Raw genomic sequence first — 27,805 nt, forward strand, 5'->3', positions numbered from 1 at the left:
CATATATCTTTTGTAATCTATCAATTGTTAATCATTTGTTAAATTTTATCACAATAATGCTTGGTAAATAGTACAATTTGGAATTATTAAAATTTGCATAATTTAAAATTGATATTTTGTATCCTCAATGGTGATTGGCTAGTTTGTAGTAGATACTGGAGTAATTTTTATTGACTATGGGCAAGATTATGGTACAAGTGGTACAACATGGTACAATTACAACACACAAATGGTGCAATTCATGTTCAAATCGCACTCCTCATAGCCAATGAAATTGCAGCATTTGCCAAAGATTACAGAAGATATATAATTAATAACGTAAACTAATTAACTATTTAAAGCGTAAAGTAATTGAATATTTAAATCATAAACTAATTAGATATACTAATTAATGCTAATTAACTAAGTAAACTAATTAAATAGACTATTGCACTTAAGAGATGTGTAAAACTAGTAAAAAGAATTCTCTCAACACGCTTAATCATCGTTTTCATTCTAAACTAGACTTGAATGTACTCCACGTCACAGTCTTGGCACTCTTTAATTCGCTTTTTAACGATGGAAGAAAGTACTCTTCCTGGTGCAATCTCGACGAAACTGCGCACGCCCAAACCATATGCTCGTACCACTGATTGCTTCCACTTTACAGGAGCAGTTAATTGCTGACACAGCAAATCCTTCATTCCCAGTTCCTCCGCTGCCAGGTCACCGTTGACATTCATGATAATGGGCAGTGTTGGCTTCGAGAACTCAGCGCGCATTATGAGATTATTGATTTCTTGAGATGCTTGTTTCATGTAAGGAGAATGAAATGCACCGGCTACTCGGAGTTTTCTTACATCAATCACGTTCATCACTTTTTGTTTTTCTCCAGAAAGAGCCTCGACGAAGGCGTCGCACTCTTCACTTGTCCCGCCAACGGTGTGCTGATTATCAGCCAAGTAGGTTGTGATTATCATATCAGGAAAACTCTTCTTTAAGAAGTTTTCCAGTTGCTTGCAATCCGGTCCAAAAACACTCACCATCCCCGTGGGCGACTCGCGAACTACGTTTTCCATAGCCCTTCCTCTTTGCGAAACAATCTTCAGAGCTGCATCAAAACTGATTGCTCCCGCGTAAACAAGTGCAGCAAATTCTCCCACGCTAAGTCCTGCGACGTGGGTTACGTTGGCTAAAATTTCCGGTGTTTCAGTCTAAAAAATTGAAATTTAGAAAAAAAACATGAGATGCTGTGTGTTAAGAAAAAATATTAAAACGAGTTGTTAAAGCATGCAGAGAAGTATTTTGCCATACAAATTGACAGGGAATAGCAAAGACGAGTTGAAACAGGCATTGTGAATATACTTTAATCAAATGCACTTTAAATTCAATTTGGATCTAGATATTTGGAAAACTAAAAAAGATATGAAGTTAACAGTTAACTTTTGAATGCAACAAAGTATGAATCAAAAAACTAATTTTCTTTGCCCATAACCTTTATTATTATAAGATAAACAAAAAATGCCAAATACTTGTCACGAAATATGAAAAGATAAGCTCGGTGATTATAATTGTAATCACTCAAAGGCAACTTAAAGACAACTTGCAAAGGTTGAATGCGTAGCAGTATCATGGCACTGTCACTTTAAATCAGATTTCTGAAATTATTGTTAAGTGAATATGTAGTTCTCAAGAAACCCAGCCATTACTTGCCTTCAGTTGCTCAATTTTTGCCAAACAACCGACAAAGAGAGCAACTTGAACAAATTCTGTAGACTTCAACTTCTCTTTTAGAATGTTTTCATCTCCAATGCAGATATCTAGAACGTTGTATCCTAGTGTTTCTTCTGCTAGTGAAAAGAGATTTCTGGCTTCTTTGCTGTTCTTCAACGAAGCACACATGCCAATTTTCTGCGAGCCTTGCCCTGGAAACATCAAAAGAACAGAGTGTTCTTTCTGAGTTGTTTTACACGCCAGCAAATCAGCAGGACGGAAGAGGTTTTCGAGAGCACGATCAGACTCGTTACTCTGGTCGCCTTCATCTCTTGACGGGTTCGTTTCTAAATATAGTTAAAAAATGTTTTACAATTTTTAGTATTCACTTGGCCTTGAATGCTGGTTTGTCTTAAAATCGACTGGCAGTTACAGGGCTTCTAAAATCATAAACAATGTTGATATAAACCTTTATCAACATATATGTATTTTTACGAAACAATTTATGGTGACATTTAACACAAACAGTTTTGAAATGTTGATGTTGAAAGTGTGACAGTCAATTAATTCAATAAAATTAGCTGAAATGTAGTTCATTATAAGACGTCTGTGTGCAAGACGTTCTGCGCATTGGTTCTGCTCATAACAATGGAGGCCCCTCTCATGTAAAAATTATTAAAATTTCGCGTGTTTCAATTTTTTTCGGAAAATACACTCGAATTTACGTTCATGAAGCGTAGCGAACCTAAATACAGTATTAGATATATTCACACATGTATTGTATTTAGAAGTTCAAAATGTTAATAAACCGTTAGTTTACATACGGACTTGACCTCCGCTTTACAAAAAAATAAACAGAGTAAAAAAAATATATTGAAGCAAAATATTCAGGAACAAAGTGAATGGGCGCGGTATACCTTCAATAGATGGTAGCGTTGAGGCTTTACAGACCTCGGCGCCCTCATTTTTGAACAGCTCATCTGTGATGAAGCCAGCCAAGGAACCCAATGTAGGATACCCGAATGTATCTGCAATTTCCAATTGAAATCCGATTCTTCTTTTTACCAAGTTCATCATTTGTATAGCTAACAAGGACTCCCCGCCTAGGGAATTAAAGTCGTCCTCAGGATGAATGTTATCTTCTTCCAGTAGCTCCGTCCAGATCTTTTTCAGTTCCTCAAAAATTGCTTGGTACCCTTTGTCTTTTAGCTGAGAAGCGCTTTCGTCGTCATCCAATTCGTCTTGCAGCTCATCTGCCTTCTGCACCGTGTCAAATCTGGAAAGTAAGAAATAATAATTTTACTCACAGCCAACTTTGAAAAAAATTGTTGGCCTCCTTCGACCTACAGCGATTTTGAAAGTTTAATTGAATCAAGGTCATTTTTTGTGTGCGAAGGTTTTTCCAAAAACTCGACAACGGTAGAAAAATGGTGTGAGTTTTTCTCCCGATTTTTGTGAATCGTGACTTCTGGTGCAAGGGCTCGGTACAAATATAATAGCAATTTATCAGGGTGGAAAAAATCGGCCCGATAAATCGCTGTGTGTAAATGTAGCCTGACTGTGTGAATGTAGACTGTGTGTAAATATAGCCTGAGTATTTATACTACTTTGTAAGTACTCGATGATAAATAATGATGTGATGTATAGTTAGGGAATGCGCTTCATTGGTAAATTATATTTCAAGAATTTTTTGCGTAATGTCGTTGTGGTTGAGGTACTAAGCTGTGATTCATTGAAACGATACATGTAAATGGCAACAAACCTCCCAATATCGGTCTCCCACCATCCAAGACTAGAAGAAATTTCAGCATATTTCTTGGCATCAGATGTGAGTTTTGAGCTGCACAGAAAAAGGAACTTCTCTACGTGCTTTCTTTCGTCGTTCTGGGTAGGACACGTGGCTACCGATTGAAATCCCACACTTTTTAAAACTTTTTCCCATTTCTCCGGTTCCATCATTGGCTCGGCCGGTCGCAGATCGTAATCGTTAAAGTACCACCAGCCATCCAAGATACCCCAGGCGAGTGTTGCCCATGTTTCATTTTTTGCGCTTTCGATGATGAAAAGCTTCCCATCACCTGCCAGGCACGACTTGAGATTGAGTACGGATTCAATTATGCTTTGCGTTGTATGTATCACATTGTAGGAAACAATGATGTCAAAGGAGCCAAGGAGACCTTGTTTTGGTGCACTTTTAGTGATATCAAATGTGGCGAACTTCATCATGCTCAGATAATCAGAAAATGTTTTCTTTGCGTGTTCCACGAAAGCTTTTCCCAGGTCTGTGAACCAGTACTCGATATTTGACGTGTTCTCAAGCTTTGGCAAGAGCTGTCTCGTAACGTGACCGACGCCGGCACCCACTTCTAATATTCTTACACGTCTCCCCTGGGAAGAAAGCTGTTTAGCATAGGAGCTTATTAACTGCATGTACATGTTGTAGTACACATCACCAAGCAAGTCCCCAAGCTTATCAAATTGGAACATGAAATTCATGTCTCCACGTGGGTAGATGACGGACAACGGGCTCATTTTTCCACGGACGACCTTCTCCAAATGGCGAGAGCAGTAAAGTGGGAAGCGGAAACAGTCTGCCCACGATGGGTATGACTTAATGCTGTGGTCTGCGATGACTTCAGGGTCCACATCCAAAAAATTTTTACATTTGAATACAAACGAGTCCAAGCAGTGAATATTCTTGTCTGTGCCAGTTTCCTTGAGCCAGTCGTTTTGCCATAGTTCCCTCACCATGACAAAGAACAATTTCTCGTACTTTGGTAGCATTTCGCAAAGGGAAAACGCTTTTTTGATGGAAATTTGATGTTCATTCAACAGGAAGTCTTTCAGAGGTGTGCCGAGGAAAAGCTTGACGATGATAGCGGAACAGAATCTGCCAAGTGTTTCTTGCAGACCAGCAGCGGGTGCAAGGGGCAACTTTCTAACCAATTCTCGTGTCTCGTTCATTTTGATGGTGAGTAAATCACAGATATCCATAGTAAGAGTGCTTCTTTCGACTTTTTCAGTTGCATCTAACCAGTGTCTACTTTCGTTATAAATCGCCAAGGTAACTCCTTTTGAAAACTGGATAGTTTGGTGCTCACCATAAAATAATCCATGTACGTTTATTGTGCCGTGCTTCAAAAAGGATGTAACATCAGGTAACGCAGTCGTGACGTCGTCATCTCCAGGGCAGTAGAACTCAATGTCCCTGCGTAATTCAGCAAGCTGTTTCATGGCCCTCAAATCAAGAGCACTTTCTGCAATTTTAACAACTTCTAGCATCTCGCTTGCATTCTCAGCGGTGATAACAAGTCGCCATTCCAGATTGGATCTTAATTTGATAATTTGTTTTAAGCGCGTGGCCACGCTAAGGCACAGTCCGGCAATTGTGCTGGTTCCTAACTTCATAACGAAGTGTCCAATATGGATCTTGTGAATGTGAAGTTGGTTTTTGAGTTGATTCAAACTTGAGCTTGCGATAAGTAAATGATGGTTACGTTTTCTGGGAATTTTTGGTTCGTCATCACCGTCCGAGTGCGGTGGTTCGGTGATAATGGCATGGCAGTTGGTGCCCGTTAAACCAAAGGAGCTCACCCCCGCGATTCGTAAACCTGTTTCGCTACTGGGACGCCAATCGATGGTTCGATTTGGGACTTCCAGTCGGGAGTTCAAAATTTCCGGATGTGGATTGTAAAAGTGAGCTGTTGGTGGAATTTTCCTTGCTCCAAGTGAGGCGAGGGTTTTAAAAACACCAAGCATACCTGCTGTTGAATCAAGATGACCAAAGACGCTCTTCACGGAGCCAATTGACAAATTAACTTCAGATTGTTGCCTGTCTTCAAATGTTGAACGAAGAGCAGACAGTTCTATCCTATCCCCAAGTTTTGTTCCCGTTCCGTGTCCTTCGATGTACGTGACATCGGATGGTCGTATTTTTGCACTGTTCAAGGCGTCTTGTATTACGTCACGCTGAGCATTTGCTGAAGGTGCAGTGATTCCGTTACTACGGCCCACGTTATTTGAAGCTATGCTATGAACAACACCATAAATCGATTTCTTTTCGGCTATTGCCTTTTCTAACGGTTCTGCATACAAGCACAACACTCCTTCACCCACTGCCGTACCGGTGGCATCCTTGTCAAACGCTTTGCATCTAAAGTCTTCGGATAGAATACTGTTTTCCCCCCAAACGCCTGTCCTCGATGGATACATCACCAGGTTGACACCTCCTACAAGAGCCCCTTCACATTCGCCTCTTTTTATCGATTCACATGCTTCTTTTAATGCCATCAGTGAGGACGAGCAAGCCGTATCTATGAGCATTGTTGGGCCTTTCAAGTCCCATTGGTAAGCAACGCGGGTCGCAATCATGCCTGGAAGAAGTCCAGAGATACATGTCGCCTCGTCCGGGTGTTGTAGTTGAGAGTACCAAATTTCGGTAGCGCCAACAAATACGCCAATCTTTGACCCTTTAACTTCCGAGAGCGATTTGCTTTCCGCCAAAGCTTCTGTAGCCACTTGGAGAAACATTCGCTGTTCCGGTGACATAAATTTAGCTTCACCTGGTGGGATTTTGAAAAATCTATTGTCAAATCCGTCGATTCTTTCGAAAAATGCGCCTTGAAATGTTTCTGCTTGGGAGAGCGTTTGCTCATTCTCTAGGGTAACGCAATTCAAAATATCATCGGTACGACTTTTGGGGAAATCACCCATGATGTCTTCCCCAATTTCTAAGACGTCCCATAGTTGTGGCAGTGACACGATACCTCCAGGGAGACGAAGTCCAATCCCAGTTATTGCGATAGTCTTGTTATTCGAAGAAGGAACGGTTGCATTGAAAATTTCTGGAGAAATGGTATTGCATGATTGAGCACTTTGTGCAACAAACTTCTCAAGGGCACTGATGGTCGGATACGAGAAGATATCTGCAATCGTGACATGAAACGACGTCTTCTGGGCGATTAAGGTGGAAAACCTTACTAGAATTAACGAGTGGGCTCCTTGTTCCATTAGCGTCATCTGCGTATCGACTGGACATGAATCCGATAGACCAAGGGCTTCTGCGAACAGAGTCTTCAAGGTCGCCATGACTGATGAATCACTGTTTGGTGCTTGTTGTTTAGGTGGCACTTTGCTTACCATGAGGCTGGAAACATCGGGTAGTGCTTTGTAATCCACTTTTCCATTTCCAGAAAGAGGAATCTCTGGGATTATATGAATCATGTCCGGCAACATGTAGTATGGCAATTCATCTTTCAGCTTACTGCAGATGTAGTTTTTATCAATGGTGATTTTTGTGCTGCCGATATCATCGACCACTAAGAATGCACATAGGAATTCTGTTCCTTTGTTGTCATTGCCGTGCTGAGGAACCACGCATGCTTGTTTCACGAAATCAATTTTTTCTGTAATTTTACTCCCAATCTCTACAAGGCTGATACGGAATCCGCGTAATTTCACCATGTTGTCCATTCGTCCCATCAACTCGATATCTCCTGAAGGCAACACACAAGCAGCGTCACCTGTCTTTAACGCGTGGCAACCGAGATGAGAAACAGATATCAGATCGACGTCACCTGACGCTAGGACATCTCCGGCTATATATAGTTCCCCTATAGTTCCAATCGGGCACGGTAGGAGCGTCTTTGAATCGAGGACATGAAGCTGTACTCCGGGCAAAGGTTTTCCTATCGGAACTGTACCACTTCGTGTCGTAGGAAGAATGTCTCCCTCGAAAAAAGCGGAATCAATCGTGGCTTCTGTCGTGCCATAGCTGTTCAGAATTCTTTGATCTGGCCTAAACCTGTCTTTGATGGATCGATAGACGTGTCTTTGTAGAACATCTGAGCCAAGGATGAACAGTTTCATAGAGTTGAATTGATTGTCATGGGCATTCTCGACGAGTTGCTGACCAAACAATGGAGTTACTTCAGCCATCGTAATATGATGCTTCTTGATAGTATGCAGTATATACGGAATATCTAATCTTTTTTCTTCTGGGCAAATGATTAGTTGCCCTGATACACATACCTGAAAGAAGGTGAAAACTTTAGCATTCTGAGAAAGTTTTTCGTTCAATTAGAAGTCACATTAAAAATAAATGAAATGAAAGTTAAGCCTCTGCCTAAAACACGTTTATTTGTAAACTACTGCGTTTTTCATGTCCTTGTGATAGTATAGTGTTTTCTAATTTCCTTCTTAACCAAACTCTTTCCAAATTCGACTGATTATGATGTAACGTTACGTATGTATTTATTCACCGCATATTGACGTTGCTGTTGTTGTCGGTAAAAAGTTATTGAAAAGTATATTAATAATAACATACCAAAGCTCTCACGATATCTCCAACAAAGACGTCAAACGATAGAGGCGCCCACTGTAGGACACTGACTTTGAATTCTGTCATTGCATATTTTTGTTTCCAGGCATTAGCGATGATACGCAGGCTTCTGTGTGATATTTTGCACTGTTTCGGATCTCCCGTGGAACCAGATGTTTGAATAATATAAGCGAGATCGTCTGCTGATACGTTGATTTTAGCTTGGTTGCGTTTGTTTCTTGAACGTTTAGCCAAATCATCTATCATGAAAAATGGGCACTTCGAAATTTCTTCTTCAGAAAGTCGTACGGTATCTGCTTCAAGATTTGTTAGTATTGCTGCTGGTTTATTTCGTGCAAGTATCGTCTTTACGCTGCCCTGGTTTGTCTTTCCAACGGGCAGAAAGTGTCCTCCGGATTTCCAGACGCCAAGAATCGCAGCGATCGAAAATTCATTTTTCTCTGCTAAGATCACAACAGGATTCGTTTGCAATTCGTCTTGTGCGACCTCGTCAAGCAGAGCGTAGGAAATTCTTGACGAAATTTCGTCTAGTTCGCGATATGACAAATGACGGTCGTTGATAACAACAGCTGTCGCATGTGGATTAGTTTCAACAAATTCCTCAAAGCTAAAATGGACTGGCAGAAGTGAATCTGTCTTAAGAACAGTTGACGTGGTAGTAACTGATTTAAGTAAACTACGTTCTTTGTTGGATAAAACTTGGATGTTGCAAAGCCTTTTTTCATCTTGTTTGTAAGCTGTCGTGCATAGCTGGAAAACACTGCTGATTAGTCGTTCAGCAATATCATCTTCAATGTACTGGTCCGCCCACTCAGCAACAATTAGGGTTTGGCTTGATTGGTATTTCACCACGTCAAGACTAAGCGGCATCTTTGCATGTTTTGCCAGGACATTTAACTCGTTTGCTTTCAGATTTTGCGTCGTGTAGTTGAACATTACTGAACAGAAAGAGCTGGAGTTCTTTCCATGTGATTTCCACAACATTTGGATGACGTGATCAAGAGGATAGTTGGAGTGACTTAATGTCTCTAACCACTGGGCTGCCACAGTTTTAGTATGCTCCTTGAATGAAAGCGCGTGATCAACTGATGTTCTACACAGAACGGTGTTTACAAATAAACCATCTGAGTTCTTGTGGTTTTCAGTTCGTGTCGTAACAGGGATTGCTAGGGTGATCTCTTCCACTCCAAGATAGCGTTGAAGCACCACGGCAACACAGGACAGGTAATATTGAAATTCAGTAAGGCCGTGTGTCCGACAATACTGCTCTAATTCGTTTGCAGTTTGATCTGAAATTGGTTGAATGCTGTGTTTTGCTCGGAAAACGGTTGTATCGAAATTTGTTGAATCTGCCTTCGGACGAATAGCCAGATCCGAGTCTGCTGGTAGGCTATCAAACTTTTCCCTCCAAAATTCTTTGTCGTCACTGTGTTTTTTGCTTAACATATAAGACATTTCCTGATCGACGTATTCAGCGTAGTTATCACTACCATTTGATTCTGAATCATTCAAGATTTTACCGTCGATAAGTTGCTCCATGTCACGACGTATATTAGTGAGTGTTATGTCATCCACTATCACATGATGGATATGTAACGCCAATACGCTTTCCTCGCTTGCTTTGATAAACCGAGCTTGAAAACTCGAATCAGTGACATTTAAAACAGGCGTCGTAATCTTCAAAAAATCTTCGGTTACATTCCGGCCATCGGTGACTTCCAGTTTGACATCAGTGTTTATCTTGGAATCGGTAGATATCGAATACTCCAAAGTCTCTTCATTAATGGCAATCTTTGACTTTAGAATTGGATGTCTTTGAAGCAAAATAGAAATGATTTCTTTCGGGTCCATATCCTTCTCCACTCGAAATGCAAGTGTTTCAACGTACGCAGTAGATTCGGGATTCGTCTGTTGCATTAGTACCATCCTCTGCTGTGCAGCAGACAACGGAAGTTGGCCTGCATGTTTCGGCTGCGGAATCGATATTGGTTCAACGTTTAACGGACGTGCTTGTTCGACCATTTTCTTAATTTCAGCGTATGTGTTATTCTGAAGCAGATTAAGGATCGAGATTTCGATTGAGCAGAGTCGTCTAAGCGTTGACACGAGATAGACGGCACTGAAGGAGTTGCCACCACACTGGACAAAGTTGTCAGAATCTTCTGGTTCCTTGTCGATTTGCAGCACCTCCATCCACGATGTTCTGAGGACCGTTTCGCGTTCAGTGGCGTATAATTCTTGTCTATTTCCAGTCAGTGTCATTTCAAGTTGCGCGTCGCCGGTAATAATTGGGAAAGTATTGTGAAAAGCAGTTTGTTGTTTCTGAGACTTGCTCCAATTCTCTCTGATCCATTCATTCAACTCCATCAATGCTGCATCGGAACTAGACTGCTGCGGGCTTTCGCCAAAGTTTTCATGAGCGTTTGTTGTTTGAATTGAGCTACCCTTGGAAACTGTCTCGATATTGCAATTTGGCGTTGATTCTGAATCAAATATGTGATGGGAAGTTTGTGACTCTCGATGGCCTTCTTGAAAGAACTGATTTACGTTAGAAATTTCTTTGACGTTATGGAGCGGTTCTGAGGAATGCATCGGGACAAATTTGTCACAGCAGACCATTTTTAGGTTGGCATCGGTCACCATTGATGCATCAATGTTGACTTTTTCCAAAAAATCTAATGCTGGAGTGTTTCTTGTTGTTTTGTTAATTGCAAGTTTTACGCGAGTTGCATTGCTTACAGTTTTAGCTTCCTTGTGGATTTCTTCCAGGATTCTTACTTCAACGCCCCTTCCAAGAGCTCTACAGCTCAAAACCCACTGAGTAATCAGAATAACGTCCAATTTTTTCATCATAACGACGCTTACCACACCGTAGGTACCATGATTGTCTTTCAGTGACACGAGCCAAACAATATCATCATCATCAAATTTCCCAAGATCAGTATTTAAATCGTTCATTTTAAATTGATTCGTCCTCATAAGTAATTCTGATGCTCTTGTGTACAGCGATTTTACTCTTTTTAAGGAGCCGATGTTTGTCTTGCATACCTCTAATTGCATTGCCCAACTCAAGAGCAGTTCGTTTAAAATACTGGAGTTGTTTTCTTTGGCCTTGGTTTGCACCACTAAAGAAGGAAATAACAAAAGTCTATATTATAACATTTATATATATCTACAATCTCTTTTTAATTTCTGCGTAAAGGACTTTTCTGCGTAAAAAACTTTTTTAATTTCTGCGCGGTGAAAAGGCCTGGTGCAACCTGCATGCATGATTTATGTAAACAACTTGTGAAATGAATTTGTAATAAATACGATTTGAATAGATATGCAAATCAATTACAAACACTAGTGGTTGTATTTTCCGATACTAATTTGTATGGGGTATACAGGGTGTGCATGTGACCTAATTCACGAAATTTGGTTGGGTATAAACCTCATTCATGAAGGCTGTCATAACAGTTTTCTATAAAGTTTTGATTTTCAACGCTAGTATTCGATCAATCCTTTTCAATGCATGAAAATAAAGAGATCTGTTTACCAACGAGAATTTTTGAATTAAACTCAAGAACATATTTCGATTGATCACGTCTGTGAAATAAGTTTTAATTATAAGTAAATTAAGCGTAAATTATCGTCTTTCTGTTGAACTAAATGTAACGACAGGCTGGTTAACCCGCAACTGACTGCAATAATAATAGAAACTATTTCAAACCTTGCAAATCCACTTGTCTTTGGAGCTCGCTTCTGTATATTTCAGTTCGCTGTGAAGCCTCGACGCTGACTTTTGCGCGATCTAGCGCCCACAGATTTTGCAACAAAGGCGCTATCAGCTTTGCTATTGACGGAAGTTGAAGTGTTAGTACTTCAGGGCAGTGGTGGATCATTTCCTCGCATTCTACTAAATTATCATCAATAAACACAAAGCTATCAATCCCGAGATTCAGCGTGTTTGAGACATGTCGAATGTTTTTCCACTTGGATTCCCAGTTTGCGACGATAAGTGTGAAATCCGCCTTTTTTAAATTCATCTCGTTCTTCTGTCGCTCGAAAACATCATCAATGTCTTCTTGCTTGTTCTTACTCAAGATAACCAACAACATTCCTTCTGCCTTCTTCTTAAGCAAAAATTCGTGAAGCTCGTAGTTCCCTTTTTTAAAACGAACAGTTTCTTGAGCGCACTCTCCGTCCCACAGAGTATAATCTGCGTCAACAGCAATCACTTTGTACTTCGAATCCCATACACATGCCCGTACAGCTCTAGCCACACTGTATCCGAGGTGGCAGTATCCTGCCCTTGTCAGCGGCATGTTATATTCGCTGTCTGAGCAATTGTCGTAAAAGATTGCGAGATTTTCAGAACTCACTTCTAGACTCACTTGATCCAAAGGTAATAGCCTGGAGAACTTCGCAGTGTTTGGCAAGTGTTCTGTGTTTACCAAGATGACCGTTTTGCTGGTCACAACGCGGCCGTTTGGTTGGCCACATGCTTTTACGAGCTCATTGGCTTCGATAGTGCTCTTTGGTCTAGGGATAATCACTGTTACGTCTGCAGTAGACTGGTTTACGATTGAATCTGCAGTGCAGAGTACTTGCAACATTTGTTCTGGCGGCTGGAGACGGATCTGATCCGCAATAATGGCATGTTGCGTCAAGGATTCTTTCATGCACTTAATACATTCTGGAGTGATGTTAAAAGCTGAAATTATTTCCAAATTGATTGGTTTGGTCTTGGCCCTCTCAGCCATAGCCATGATATTAAGTTGCGCTTGGTAAATCAGGGATTTGATGACCTCTTCCTTGACTACCTCACTATCAAAAAGACAGCCAAACTTAAGTTCTCCTCCGTGAATCCACGCAATGATTTCCAAGTCGTACTCCAGGTACTCTTCAGGATGACGATGGAACCGTCCTTCCTTTAGCTCGTTTAGCATCACCTCAATCCAAGGGATGTGATCAAAGTTGAAGCAACCAGCTTCAAAAGTCGTCTTGGTAGAAGCGTCCATGGATCCCTGGTAGACGAACATGATTTTCGGGAGCGACATTGTTAGCGCTTTTTTGGATTTTAAAAGACCAAATCCCAGGCCGTGATTGGGTATATCACTTATCGTCTGTCCAAGTTCCTTTACTTGATTTACGAGGTCGCCTGATAGTGGTGTATCGAGTATAACCGGAAATGAGCTAGTGCACCATCCCACAGTACTCGTTGAGTCGACTCTCATTAGTTGTCTGCCATGACTTTCGAGGCATATGCTTGTCTTATTGTGGCCGTGGATGGAAGCTATTGCTCTTCCGAAGGCTGTCAAAAGGATATTCTCTTCCGAGCATCCCAGTTTATTTGATGTTGAGCGCAACAGATTGGCATCTATTTTCTCGCTGACCCATTTGGCTGAGTGGAAAGTACTTTGTTTGTCTTCCTGAACGAGGCGACCGGACGTCTTGTACTCTTCCTCAATTCTCTTCCAGTATTCAATTTCGTCAACGAATACTCTCTCGGTCTCGGTTTCAAGCTCTTTACAATAGGTTCGGTAACTTGTCTGACACTTTTCAAGTTCTGGTTCTTTTGTGGCATCTTTACTAAGTCTTCTCAAAGCAGTAGCGAGGTCGACCAGAAGTTGTTCCCAAGAGACAATGTCCACCGCAACGTGATGCACTACAAGTAGTGCAAAGTGTTCTTGTTGCTTTGAATGGACTGGGTCCATCACATTTATAATTGCAGAATTCATGAGATGGCCATTCGCAAGGGATGTACTTTGTTCCAGTCTATCGCATAGTTCTATAAAGAGCGGCTCGTTAGTCAGATTATCCTCTGTCTTTTCAATTTGTTGCATTTCAACCTTCAGCTCGTTGTGCTTCATTGGCAGGACCTGCTGAAAGACCTGCCCATCTTCTACACCAAACCGAGAACGTAAAGAACCATGTTTTTTAATAATACTTTTTAATGCTTTTTCCAGAATTTCAGGAGAGATTTCATTATGGAACTGTAAAAGAGCTGACAAAGAAAAACGATCTGGTTGTTTTAACTGCGGACTTCTCTCGAAAAATAATTGGACAATTGGTGTTGGACGGAATGGTGTTTCCTCCATTTCAGGTGGAACTTCGATACAATCACTTTTTCCATTACTTTTTTCCAGGATTGGTGCCAATTTCTGAATGCTCGGATTCTGAAAAATGTCGGTGACAGAAACTTGAAATCCTTCATCTCGCATTTTTCTAACTAAATGTATAGCCTGCAAGGAGTCGCCTGACAAGTCAAAGAAAAAATCCTCTTCAGGTTTTGGCAAATGATCGACTGGCAATATACTTTGCCATATTTGTTGAAGCTTTGCCGTCGATGCGGGATACTTAGACGCATTTGATGAATTTGTTACGTTGCAAGAAAGTTTTCTATCTGCAATAATCTCGGCGAGGAACAGTTTTTGCAAATAGTCTGTATCTTTTTTGCCATTCTTGTTTGTCGGAGCAGTAGAAAGATGAACAAAGACTTTGGGAATACATCTTACTGGGAGGACTTGTGCTAGAGATGACAGCAAGGATTGTTTCCAAGTATAATCGCCATAGTTAGCACCAAGGTTATTATTCTTGAGTTTAACAGCAGCTCCTAATAAAGTGTAGCCCTCGTGGATAAACGTGCATACCCACGCACTTGCAACCGCAGGATCAGCTTCAATCATGTGTTGGACCTCCATTAAATCAACTCTTACTCCATTTACTTTCGTCGTCTCAGAACCACGATCTCGGCCGAAGTAGATTAGGTCTCCAGACGGTGGTACAATCTGCACTACATCTTCTGTCAGCAGCATTTGCTCGCCAGGTCTACCCCAGCACGAGGCAGTGAAAGACTTGTTTCGTTTCGCATCTCTTGAGGCACCGCTTCCTGCAAAGTCCAGACACAAGCATTTCCCACCAATAGCTAGATGACCTTTTGCTCCAAGAGGGACAAGATGCTGCTGATTTCTAACGACCGCAATTGTGACATTATCGATTGGTTTGCCAATTGGAATGTGTGCGCATTCTTTCAAAGGTAATTCGTCGCTTTTTAGACATCGTACCACGCAGCCAACTGTTGCTTCCGTTGGACCATACTCGTTCCAGACTACGAATGGTTTATCACCTTTATTTTTTTTCAATTTTTCGAGCAAGTTTGAAGTTAGTTCCTCGCCGCCTAAAATGAAGGTCGATGCGCTGAGTGTGTCGGTACTTGTGGACAATATCGTGTCAAGTTGAAGAGGGGAATACTTTGCAATTGTGATCTCAGTTGAAGAAGCCAGCATCTGATACGAATCTCGAAAAGGCTCAAAAATTTGGATAACGCTCCCTCCCAACAAAGGAGGGAAAATGCTGGTTATTGTGAAATCAAATGTTAGCGGCGCAAAAAAAGGTGTAATTGTGGTCGAATGGAATTGATAGGCTTTAGTTGCCCATGTGACGTAGTTGACCAGCGCTTCATGTCCAATGATAACTCCTTTGGGAGTTCCTGTGGTACCGGACGTATACAGCACGTACGCTTCGTCTTCAAGTTGAACTTCTCTTGACCACTCACAAACAATTTGCAGTAAGGCATTTTTATCTTGAGTCATTACGGCGTCTGATACATCTTTTAGAGCAAAAACCTGTTTTTGCACTACCTCTCCAGATGATGGATGATATTCGATTGACTTGGTAAACAGTGCATCAAATCGAAACTCGGTAAGCTCGTTCACTACGGTGTATTTTTTTCTTGAAGTCTTTACCAGCTTCAGAGTTTTCGAGGAATCGCACAAGTGTTGCAGGAACGTTCGAGAAAGAAAGAGTTCGTTTCGCCAGTCGATCTTTACTCTGCATTCCGGGTGGGCCTTCTTGAAAGACTTGACCGAAGTTGTAAGCTTTTCTTTGAGGTCTAAATCCATGACATCTCCTAGGAAGATGACTCCACCTTCAGCGAGCATATTTTCACAGCTCTTGAACACACTACGCAAGTAATTGTAACCTGGAAAACAGTGCACCACGCTGTTCATAATAATCACATCGAACAACCTTCCTTGCAGCATTCGCTCTAATTCGTCGGCGGGAGCACAAAGCACTTTAACGTTTGTCACGCTTTTCTTTTCTAGTTCGGCCAAAAGTCGTTTGGTCATGATATCGGATAGATCAGTGGCGACGTATTGCGCAACCAGTGGGCAGAGTTTCTGGACGGTGAGCCCAGAGGCACAGCCAATTTCAAGCACACGCGTTGTGGGGTTGAGGTAGTCTTTTAGTTTGGTTAAAACGTTGTCGGCATACTCCTCCATCTCTTTGACTGACATGTGCTCTCCAGTGTAAGAACTCTTCCATCCTCCACTTTCGATGTCATCCTTTGCATTGTTTGCCACGCAGTTCCACAACTCGACATCCATTAATGGAGAACTTCCTACCGAATCCGGAATGGCAAAGAAATCCTGTGAATCAACGCAAATTATCGACTGGACAGCAGGGCAAGCCCAATGAAGGTAATTAGCCATCGCGATGTATAATTTGTTGAAAACGATAGCTTTGATATCTGCCTCGTTGCAGATATGTTCAAGACGCGACTGCGGACAGCCTGTGTCCATAGGAACATAGACTAGTCCCGAGAACACCGAAGCAAGAATGTACTCGATACTTTCTGCACAGTTTTCTACAAGCAGTCCTATTCTTGACTGTTTCGGCAATTTGCAGACCTTTCGTAGAAACCACGAATGTTCCATCGCACGGTGCAGCAACTCTTCATGAGTGATTTTTCGTTTGTTTGCCTCGATGACTGCAGTGCGATTGGCGTTTGTTTGAAGACTTTCTTTTAGTAAGACAGGCAGAGATTTCTCATTTTCGCGAATAGTTCCTTGCAGAATAGAAATTTCGCTCAGAGGTAGCTTTTTCTGCTTTTGTTCCGTCGCACGAAGACCAAGTTGCACGAGCGGTGTGTTTTGGTTTTCACAACAGGTTTGAATAAGCCGGATGAAGTCGTTTACAAGTCTTTCTGCGTACTGATCCGAAAACAAATCACTGTAATATTCGAGCGTAAACCTCATACCCTCTGATTCTTGAAGGAAGTCGAACTGCATATCCCATTTGGTTGTTTCGTTATGCTGCAATCTTCTGTCGACAGTGATACTGCTCGGTAGGCTCGTGTGCTCTGATTTAATTTCGGTGTTATGGTAACATACGTTAACACTAAAAATGGGTGTGATGCTTGTATCTCTCGGAAGATTCAGCTGACTGACGATATGGTCAAATGGTACAGTTTGGTTATCAAATGCTTCAAGAAATACTGCGGAAACCACATCTAACAGATGTTTAAAGTCACACTGATCCGGAATCTGTATCCTTAGGGCAAGAGTGTTAACAAAACAGCCGATAACATGTCTGTATCTTATGTCGTTTCGGCCTGCCACCGGGGTTCCAATGATCAAATCTCGGTCACCGGTGTATCGATGCAACAAAACATAGACAACTGATAACAACTTGATGAATACCGTGTACTTCTCCGAGTGAAATCGATTTAAAACTTGGAAAACGCGGTTTTCAAGAAACCGAGTTATTCTCTTCCCCTTGTAAGTAAATATTGGTGGCCGCTTTTTGTCTCCAGGGAATGTAGTCAGGGGCAGAGGAACAGCAAGTTTATTCTTCCAGTAGGCAATATGACTCTCCATTTCCGAGGACAATGACCCATGTTGTTCTTGTTCAGCAAATTCAGCATATAATGGACGCTGTAAGTCCGATTTCACCTTTTTACCCTCGCATAATTCTTTGTAGCAGTTCCAAAGCTCGTTGTAGAAAACGAAGTGTGACCATCCGTCAAAGATTATATGGTGAACAACCATAGTAAAGTAGAACACTTCGTCAGGAAGGTGGTAGAGTCTGCATCGGACAAGAGGACCTGCGCGGAGATCGAACCTCGTTTTATAATCATCCCTGTAAAGAGCTGTCATAACCTCTTCTGCCTGCGCACCAAACTGTTTCATGTCCACTTCTTCGACACTGACATCTGCCTGCCAGTCATAAGCTTGTGTGGGGCCTTCCTTTGTGTCCGTAATGATCGTGAAGAAAGCACCATGTCTAGAAAGGACTGTATTGGCAGCAGACACAAATGCCTCAGGGTGAAAACTTCCAGTAATTCGAAGACAATTTGTAGCATTGTACGCACATAAGGTGACCGCCATTTCTTCCATTACCCACAAGCGATTTTGCGAAAACGAAAGAGGGAAGGTCGTGTTTTCTTCGAAGATAGTTTCCTTCGCCTGGCTTACATGGTTTCCAATTTCTTTCGGTGAATCGTTTTTATTCAGATGAGCGATAATGAGTTCACAAAGTAATTTGTACGTTGGAAATTCTCTCAAGTGAGTTAGTGACAACGGTTTCTTAATAGTGAGGACGTTGGACAACTTGTTATTTACTTGAGTCCAAGCAAGTGAGTCGAACCCGAGTGTGAACAAATTCTCATTTTGTAGCAAATTCCAATCGTAATTGGTAGCCAGACTGTCATTTAGAGCATCTCCAACGATCAGCTTTACGTCTACTTTACTTTGCTGTTGTCGTGTCTCTTTTGTTGTCTCGTCCAATTGTTGTTGGGCATCCGTGTGTTTAGTGATGACGTCTATCAGGCCTGCACAAGTTGGGTTGTTGTGAAAAACCCCCAAAGTCAGAGTGTAATTCAATGCGTTCTGTAATTTCATCAACAATTGAGTAAATAGCAAAGAATCCATACCAAGGGCAAATAGGTTCTCATCCGCCATCTTTTGCCAATCATAATCTGTACTAAGAACTTCGTTAAGTGCTCCGTGAATGAATGTTTCGACGTTGACGTTTGATGGTGTTGAGCTCACAAAGCTATCCATCTTTTCTCCTTCTGCATTTGTGATGCATTCTTTATAGGAGCTCCCGTTTGGTAAATCTTCAAATCTGCCAGCCACAATGTGATCTTGCTGAGCTAGTCCATGTTCTAACTGCAGCAGCCGGTTATTGATCATTTTCCCTATAGCAGGCCAAAATCTGGTGCGATCGAAGGCATAGTTTGGCAACAATCCAACTTTGTTAAGCCCGTTTTCTTCGGCGTAAAATGTCCTCCAGCAAATTTCTTGTCCATCCAAAAACGGCTTCGTGATACTGCGAAAATGGTTGGGTAATTTGAAGTTGGTAAGTGTAGTGTACCCAAAATCAATAAATTGCTTACATTCTTTTGCATTATTTTCCTCTCTGGCTGGTGCAGTGGAATTTAGCTCTTGGCAAAGCTCTTCCAAGGCTTTGCTCATGTGTTCCCATGTTGAGGCTAGCGCAACCGCTCTGTACTTGAATCTCTTCTGTTCTCTTCCAGTGTTCAACGTGAAACAAACATTCCTTAGCATTGAGTAAGACTTTGCTTCGCACTGTTGAAAATATCTGGCAATTTTTCCGACAAAATTCACCAAAGATTGCTTGGTATTTGCTGTGAGTGTCAGCAACTGACACTCCTGATATTGTACGGAAGAATGTACCGCGTTGTACTCCCGTACGACCGCGTGAACGTTTGTACCCAGAAGACCAAATGCACTGATGCTTGCATACCTTGTTCGCGTACCTTGCAACGAGGGCCATTCTTTGAGCGTGGTATTCACGTAGACTGGCGAGGAGGCCCAATTGATATGCGGGTTTGGTTGTGTAAAATTTATTGCAGGCGGTATCTTTTCTTTTTTTAGACACATCAGAACTTTTATCAATGACACAACTCCAGCAGCACCGTCAGCTAAGTGTCCAATGTTAGCTTTTACCGAGCTAATTGGAATCTTACTAGCTGCATCTTTTTTGTCGTAACTAATCCCGAATGTCTTGAAGGCTGTCGTTATTCCCGAGATCTCTATGGGATCTCCTAGCTCGGTACCAGTTCCATGAGCTTCGAAATAGCCAAGTCTGTCCGGATTGATGTTTGCTAAATTCCATGCCCTGACCAACATCTTCGCTTGGGCACCTGGATGTGGTGCTGTAATTCCATTTGAATGACCGTCTTGGTTGCTTGTTGTGGCTTCTAATATTCCGTATATTTGATCTCCATCTTTCTCGGCTTTCTCTAATGGCTTCAGTATGACAACGCCGCAACCTTCGGCTTTGGCGATGCCTTTTGCTGAAGCATCAAAAGCACGACACTTCACTCCCGGAGCGGTAATTCCAAGTTGGTTCCAGATATCCGTCTTGGCGCTAATCGGAAGAAGATCTAGGGTAATGCCTCCCGCAATTGCCATGTCACAGTCCCCGGAGAGCAAACCTTGACATGCGACGTGCACAGCGAGGAGGGACGACGAGCATCCGGTGGCAATCATCATTGCAGGTCCTTGCAAATTATGGATGTACGAAATCCGCGATGAAATAAAGGGTGAGTGATTTCCATGGGAAATGCTTGGATGATTCTCAGTAAGGATATACTTGTATTTGTTGACAGTATTTCCAACGTATACACCAGTGTTAGATCCTCGGATGGTAGAAGCATAGCCAGCGTCTTCAATGGCCTCCCAGGTTGCCTCAAGAAATAATCTTTGCTCGGGTTCAATGAAAAGAGCTTCCTTGGGGTTTATTTGGAAAAGTTTGGCATCGAAAGTGTCGACCGATTGAAAAAACGAGCCGGTAAAGTAAGGATTATCTTCGTCCACCAGTTGTCCTCGAAAGGTAGCAGTAACGTGCTCGATGTCCGAAATTCTTTCTTGGGGAAATTTTGCGACTGTATCACGACGATTTTTTAACAAATTCCAAAACTCCTCGCATGTTTCGGCACCAGGCAGCTTTGTTGCCATGCCAATGATGGCTACGGGAAATTGGCCACTGGCCATCCCTGAGAATGAAACATATCATGGTAAGAAAGGGTCTGTAATAAACAGACTATAAAAAGACTGCAACGATAACTCCATAATAAAGTTCTTCGATAAAGCTGATTTGAATATAATTCGCTGATTATGCCGGAAGCCGCGCAGGCAAAACCGCCTTCAAAAGAACTGGAGAAGAGCATCGAGGGGTGATCGTATTTTGGGGCAAAAAGCATGTGGTTTCTATAGAGTCGCCCCCTAGCCCATTTCTTGTTAATATTTATTCTTTTAAAATGTAAATTTTATTCTCCTTTTTCTTAGGCGAAATAAATAAAAAAATATTGCATTCTCCTTTTTCTTAGGCGAAATAAATAAAAAAATATTGCAAGCCAAGTTGCTCTGGGTGAAAAAAGACTTGCAGGAATCTTCAATCACGATGGTTACCCAGACCAGACACACCCAATGGTGGAAATAGACGATTTTTGTAGAAACGAAAACAAACTAGGTTCTAACGCTAGAACAACGGAATTGGTTTTATCTAGTTCTAAAAATTCTTTCGTCCGAGCTGAACCTCAATAAATCAAACTTTTCCAGTTTTACAGGCTATAAATATAAAACTTCTATATACGATCTATCTAAAATGAACAGTCGCTATTTCACTTAGACTTCGACCGTCCCAATTGTCTTTAAAGTCAACCATGAAAATGTTATCAAGTTAGCTTTATTACTTTTTGAGGTATCGTAAACGAAAATGGGAAATGAGAATGAGGAATGAGAATTTTAGTTTGCTAAGAAAAGCGACGAAAAAAGTTTTGCATGAGCATTTACACATAAATTATAGAGAACAATACAATCGAACAATGAAACAAATTTAACAATGAAGCAAATTTTAAAAATGTATTCTGAGAAACGTCCTAGTCTATGTTGCAATAACTGCGAGTGAAATGACTTTAAAAGAGAAAGAAACTAAGAAATGTAAAAGACTTTACCTAAATCCTAACTGTCTGACTTAATATATTACTGAAAATATTTTGGGCAACAATACGAGCTCAGGGTAAACTAAATGAATTAAGCATTTCAGTAGGAAATTATGATAATAATAGTGAAAATTGTCACGAGTGACATTTGTGTGTGCTAAGTTCACCACAGTGAACTCAAATAAGACTGGAACGCTAGCTCTGCGAAAAATTTGAAGCCAAAATGGCGGAATATGAAGCCTTTCTTGTAGGGACAGTAGGGAACAGTGTAGATGTGATCCAAACCTCCACGCGAAAATTTCGCAGTTAAATGGACCTCTTCCGCAATTGCAAAGGATCATGGTAGACTTACACGGCAGAATTTTCCATCATAGCCGCTTGCTGTATTCGAACCAGTGAAATGAATATAACTTGAACGCTACCTTCTGACCGGAAGTTGAAACTAAGTCACCCCCAGTCTTTACACGCAAAAACAAATATGGCCAAAACAAAAGTATTTTGTTGTGATTTCGTAAATCTGATAAAAACTCCCCAAAAATTTTTTAAGACCAAATAAAGCCGGCTATAAAGCAAGAATACTCAGCTATATGCTCAGCTGAAGTACAACCTGATAGCACCCTCTTGTTTGGCAATGACCTGGCTAAGACCCTAAAAGATGCTGAAGAGGCCAGTAGCATAAGCTCTTCATTGAGAGCTTACCCTAAAAAACCTTACCCAACAACCAAAAACCTGCCTATGCTAACAATAATGCACCCTTTTATAAACGACCACAGAAGGATTTTTTGTGGAAAAAACAGAAGACTCCAAACAAAAGAAAGAAACCTTGGAGTCAAGGCAGGGCAAACGATCCAAAATAATGGATGAACTTAAGAAATTTAGAAATTCGGTAAGTGATTACGAAAAATTTGTACGTGAGGTTATATCGTACCTCCAGCAGGCATGCAACAATTTTTGCAGGTTGCCAAATGTTATTCAGAACTTGACAAAAATTACGAGTGACAGGGAAATTCTTTTCTGCTATAAAAGGGGTGAATATTGAATCTCTGGAATCTCCAGTACAACACACAACACAACTCACCTCCACAAAAGTTTCCCGACATGAGTACCCTATCATAGAGGGGTAGGTAAATAAATTACTGTAGAAGGAGGTTATAACCAAGTTAACTTATGATCCCAGGCAAATTGTTTCTGGTATATTCCTACGCTCTAAGAAAGATGGGTCTCATTCTAAACCTAAAACAATTCAATATTAATGTAGTATATCACCATTTTAAAATGGACTCGATCCAAACCATAGTAAAATTAGTGACACCAAATTGTTTTATGGCTACTCTTGACTTGAAAAATGCCTATTATTCTATACCTATTAACACAGTGGATCAAAAATACCTACGCTTTACATGGAATGACAATTTGCACCAATTCACATGCTTACCTAATGGGTTGTGTTGTGCACCTGGCCCAGGAAGTTTACAAAACTTCTCAAACCAGCCTTAGCATCTCTGCACACTAAGGGACACATTTCAGTGGCTCATATTGATGATTGCTACTTGCAAGGTCAAACATCTGAACAATGCCTAACAAATATCATTGATATTATCACTTTATTTTATCGTCTTGGCCTTACAGTACACTCCACTAAAGCTATTCTAATGCCCTGCCAAGAGATGGTTGTCCTGGGTTTCAATTCAGTATCAATGACGGTTCGGCTCACTGAAGACAAATCCAAGGGAATAAAGGAGTCTTGTGAAGCTCTACTATCTGCAAATCAACCTATATCAATAAGGGAATTAGCCAGGGTTATTGGAAAACTAGTGGCCAGCTTCCCAGGGGTTATGTATGGCCCCCTATACTATAGGAATCTAGAGTCAGATAAAAGTTGTGCATTGATTCAGTCAAAAGGAAACTTTGATGCTAAAATGTTTTTATAATTATATGCAAGGGATTGCAGTGGTGGGTGTATAATGCAGAGACAACTTAACATAGGTTACAATTGGATGAACCCTCACACCAAATAACAACGGATGCCTCCCTCTCTGGGTGGGGGGCTGAATGCGAAGGGGTATCGTCAGGTGAGCTATGGACAGCTTTGGAAGCCACAAATCACATAAACTACCTAGAGATGTTGGCTATTTTTCTGGTGCTGAAACCATTTGCCAGGGATAAGCTAAACTCGCATGTTAGAGTGAGGTGTGACAACATCACTGCTGAAATGGCTAAGACCATCTGGGAGTGGTGCATTCACAAAACTTAGCAGCCGACTACGGGTCGCGAAGGAATCAAAGGAATCTGAGTGAATGCTAGACACGTCGGTGCTAAAAAACGCGTTATATCAACTCGATTTTCCACCAGAGATTGACCTTTTCGCGTCTCGAGTTAATGCTCAGTTTCTGAAGGACGTATCGTACAGACCTGATCCAAATGCTTTCGAGGTGGATGCGTTTACGTTAAAATGGAGAAACATAAAATTTTACGCTTTTCTTCCGTTTAGTGTTATAGCGGCAGTATATATTGGCAAAAATCCACAACGAGGAGGGTCTGGGCGATGAAAAGAGTACTGAACATGCAATGGCCGTTTGTCGATTTGAGCGGCTTTGTATACACATGTTTGACGATAGCATATTACAGATAGAACGGAGAAATTTTTTGCTTAGAGTATTCGAATACTTGTTAGCATTGATGATATGACATTTGCAGTTCAATAAATCTATGTGAAAAAACGAAAATATGCAGAAACCGGGTTAGTTGCATGCCTTCGCGAAGGGATTAAATTTATGCCACGGGTGCGTGCTTGAAATTAGACGGCTAGACTTTAGAGAAGTTGCCTGTCGTGGTTTCGCAAGCTAGAAGAAGAATAGAACTAGAAGGATATTCTCTAAGCTTTCTCTCGAATGGCCGTCTTTTAGTTTTACAAAAACTCGTCGTCAAGCTAGTAAATCGAACTTTTATAAAGCCTGGCGGTCGCCCGTGTCAACTTTGCAAAAAGAGTAGCCTTTACGGAGTTATTGCGAGCAAACAAAATGAAATAAAACTCTCATTTTCGACCATGTTCTTAACAATATAACAAAGAAAAATAGCCTTTTGAATTTTTTGATTTCCATTAAAAGCGAAGCGGCCACATCGGTTTGTATGAAAACTAGCCACTCCAGCTCCGGGTTCGCTCGAATCCGGAGCCACGAACCCGGAGCTGAATATGCTCTCATCAGAACCTTCAGAGCCTTTGTTTTCTCGCGAGAGGAATCGCGAGCTTGGGGAACGAGATTGATTAATGAGGGAAAGTCAGAGAGCTAGCGTTCCAGTCTTATTTGAGTTCACTCGTTCACTAGCGCCATGCATGCTTTATATGCGATGCATGAGATTTAAAGTTTTCAAAGCGCGCTTTGAGGATTATTTTGCCCTATTATACTATGTCGCACAGTCGCTACACGAAAGGGGAAATGTACACAAAGGCATCTTTATTTTTGAAGTTATCGACGTATACGCCTTAATAATAAACGTCCTAATAAAAGTCTTAAGCATGCAGGGAAGCTAAAACAACAAGAGTGATAAATTATCTCCCATAAAGAACATCATTCAGCAATTTCTATATAGCCATGCAGCAAGATGCCGGGTTTCCAAACGTATTAATAGAATTTTCATGTTTACGTGGCAATAATTTTTGTAAGGGCGGCAACTTTCATCTGATTGGTCAGTTTTTAAAATTACGTATTTGCGAGGAAGTAAACTAGCAGGTCTACTACCTAGAATTCGAACACCAAGAAAACGACAAATTCTGTTAAATTAAATCCCTTACCTATAATTAGAGATGATGAATTGCTAAGTAATATCTTCAGCAGGAATATTTCGTATATGAGTATCAGCAATGAACCAAATTAAGAACTTTGTATTCTGAGTAAAGGCTGTTTTCCATAAAGTTCGCTTCGCCTGCGAGGACGAAACGCATTTTGAAAATCTGCTCATGCGACTGTGAAGGACCTTAAAAACAAAGCGCTTCGCCCACGCGAACGGAGCGGACGTATAATGGAGAATCGCCTTGGTTTAATATAAATTCCCTGGTTATGTTGCAATAACCTTTGTCTGATTAGTCAATTTTTAACATTACAAGCCTAAATGCCAGAAATGAACTATAGCAGGTGTATTACGACATGATATACTATGTACAGAATGTTTTCTGTGCTTATAGCTTGTGATTTCATGCCTGATTGGCTCTATTTTAGAACAAGCGAATTATGAGTTAAGGAGGGCTCAAATTTTATCATGCTGACACGACAATTTTTGCAATGACCAAATTCATAGCCATTGCCGACTAATCAGTTTTAAAATTATATCGAGTATTTGCTAAGACGTGAAATAGCACATATTAAGCATGCAGGAAATTAAACAACGACAATCTTAAAGAACATCATGCAATTTCTATTTACTATTTAGGCCAGATAGATGCCTGGTTTCCAAAGATATTCTAAGAAAGGTATTCGTACCCTCTCCATTTAGTGTTGTATTACAACTATATTATCATGTTTAGCAGATGTGGAGTGGTTTGGATATTACAGGTTGATATATTTGGACAAAATGTATCAAGGAATACAACGGTTTTGGGTGTTGACCATAAGTATAATATGTATGATGTACCGCGTATATACAGAATACCTCAATATAATAGAATTTTAGTATCTTTAGCAGGAATATTCAATATGTGCATCAGAAGTAAACCAAATCAGGAAAATTGTGTCCTGAATAAGTTAGTAGAATTTTCCTGTTTACGTGGCAATAATTTTTGTAAGGGCGGCAACTTTCGTCTGATTGGTCAGTTTTTAAGATTACGTATTTCTGAGGAAGTAAACTAGCAGGTCTACTACCTAGAATATTTTCTGTGCTTATAACTTGTGACTTGATTGGATCTATAGCGAATTATAAGTTAAGGAGGGCTCAAATTTTATCATGCTGACACGACAATTTTTGCAATGACCGAATTCATAGCCATTGCCGACCAATCAGTTTTAAAATTATATTGAATAGTTCCCCCGACGTGAAATAGCACATCTTAATCATGCAGGAAATTAAACGACAAGTATCGTTAATCATCTCCCATAAAATCAAGGAACAGCATGCAGCAATTTCTATTTAGGCTAGAAAGATGACTGGTTTCCCAACATATTCTAGAAAAATACAAGTAAGACAGGCCATTCGTACCCTCGCCATTTATAGTGTTATGTCGCGTGTAGTATATAAAGTATATTATCCTGTTTAGCAGATTTTTGGAGTAGTTTGGGTGTAATAGGTTGATATTTGGACAAAATATATTTGCGTGTTGACTATAGTATATATGTATCGATCAGATCACGCCTGATTGCAAATGTTAACTCAATGCGGTTTAAATTCCTGCGACATATTAACGTGGACAAAACGAAACTACGCCCAGTCTCGAAAATGCACTAATTTTAGGTGAATTTGAAAGGCATTTTGTCTATATTACATTGAGAGAACCAATAACGCAAGAAGAATTAAGGTGAATACCAAGTTTTATAGGGTTAATGTGTTTAAATGTTGAACAATTTGCCAATATTTCTTGTGTTGCCGTGGATATTTAATAATTTAATCAAACGAAATAAAATTGAACCAAATCTGTCTTTGTAAAAACGAAAAGAGACAACGAAATGGAAAAGCCTCATGCCTTATATATTTAATGAATTGAATACTTTACCTTAGAGATGATGAATTGCTATATCGTCCGCAGAAATATTTCGTATGTGTATCAGCAGTGAACCAAATTAAGAAAATTTCGTTCTGAGTAATGTGATGAAGTTTTCTTGTTTATATGTGGTAATAATTTTGCAAGGGTAGCAACTTTCGTCTGATTGGTCAGTTTTGGAAAACGTGCTCTCCTGATTTATTCCTAGCGGAATGAGAAAGTTCAAGGCTATTCGCACTTTGCTACAGTTAAGTAATATTCCCCTCACGTGCATGGAGCATGTTTCACGTGCACAGTCAGCATACCTATATAAAGAGATCCGAAAGGTTCAAGGTCATTCTATATT

At 40.7% G+C, this 27,805-nt stretch overlaps 2 protein-coding genes across 3 annotated transcripts in view; one reads left to right on the forward strand and one right to left on the reverse strand.

Annotated features, from left to right (window-relative positions):
* LOC114525579 (lysophosphatidic acid receptor 4-like) overlaps positions 1-27,805 on the forward strand; it is a 38,810-nt gene that overhangs the window by 4,278 nt on the left and 6,727 nt on the right. The window lies entirely within an intron of this gene.
* Positions 478-27,556, reverse strand: LOC114525576. The gene is made up of 7 exons (XM_028546964.1): positions 27,472-27,556; positions 11,745-20,822; positions 8,018-11,157; positions 3,455-7,722; positions 2,610-2,968; positions 1,693-2,039; positions 478-1,193 (listed from the first exon to the last, which is right to left on the reverse strand). The coding sequence occupies exons 2-7, from the start codon at positions 20,818-20,820 to the stop codon at positions 501-503; spliced, it is 17,883 nt and encodes a 5,960-aa protein (XP_028402765.1). The 5' UTR covers positions 20,821-20,822; positions 27,472-27,556; the 3' UTR covers positions 478-500.

This window comes from Dendronephthya gigantea, unplaced genomic scaffold, assembly GCF_004324835.1.
Source record: "Dendronephthya gigantea isolate DGI-Jeju-01 unplaced genomic scaffold, DenGig_1.0 000035F, whole genome shotgun sequence".
Taxonomy (NCBI): Eukaryota; Metazoa; Cnidaria; class Anthozoa; order Malacalcyonacea; family Nephtheidae; genus Dendronephthya; species Dendronephthya gigantea.

Bases quoted from the DNA above. Each gene is read 5' to 3' on its own strand.
- LOC114525576 (XM_028546964.1), bottom strand. From the start codon at position 20,820: ATGGCCAGTGGCCAATTTCCCGTAGCCATCATTGGCATGGCAACAAAG. The intron at 11,158-11,744 runs GTTTGAAATAGT...TTCCTTCTTTAG, and splicing joins AAGACAAGTGGATTTGCAAG to TGGTGCAAACCAAGGCCAAA. The intron at 2,969-3,454 runs GTTTGTTGCCAT...CTTACTTTCCAG, and splicing joins TGGGAGACCGATATTGGGAG to ATTTGACACGGTGCAGAAGG.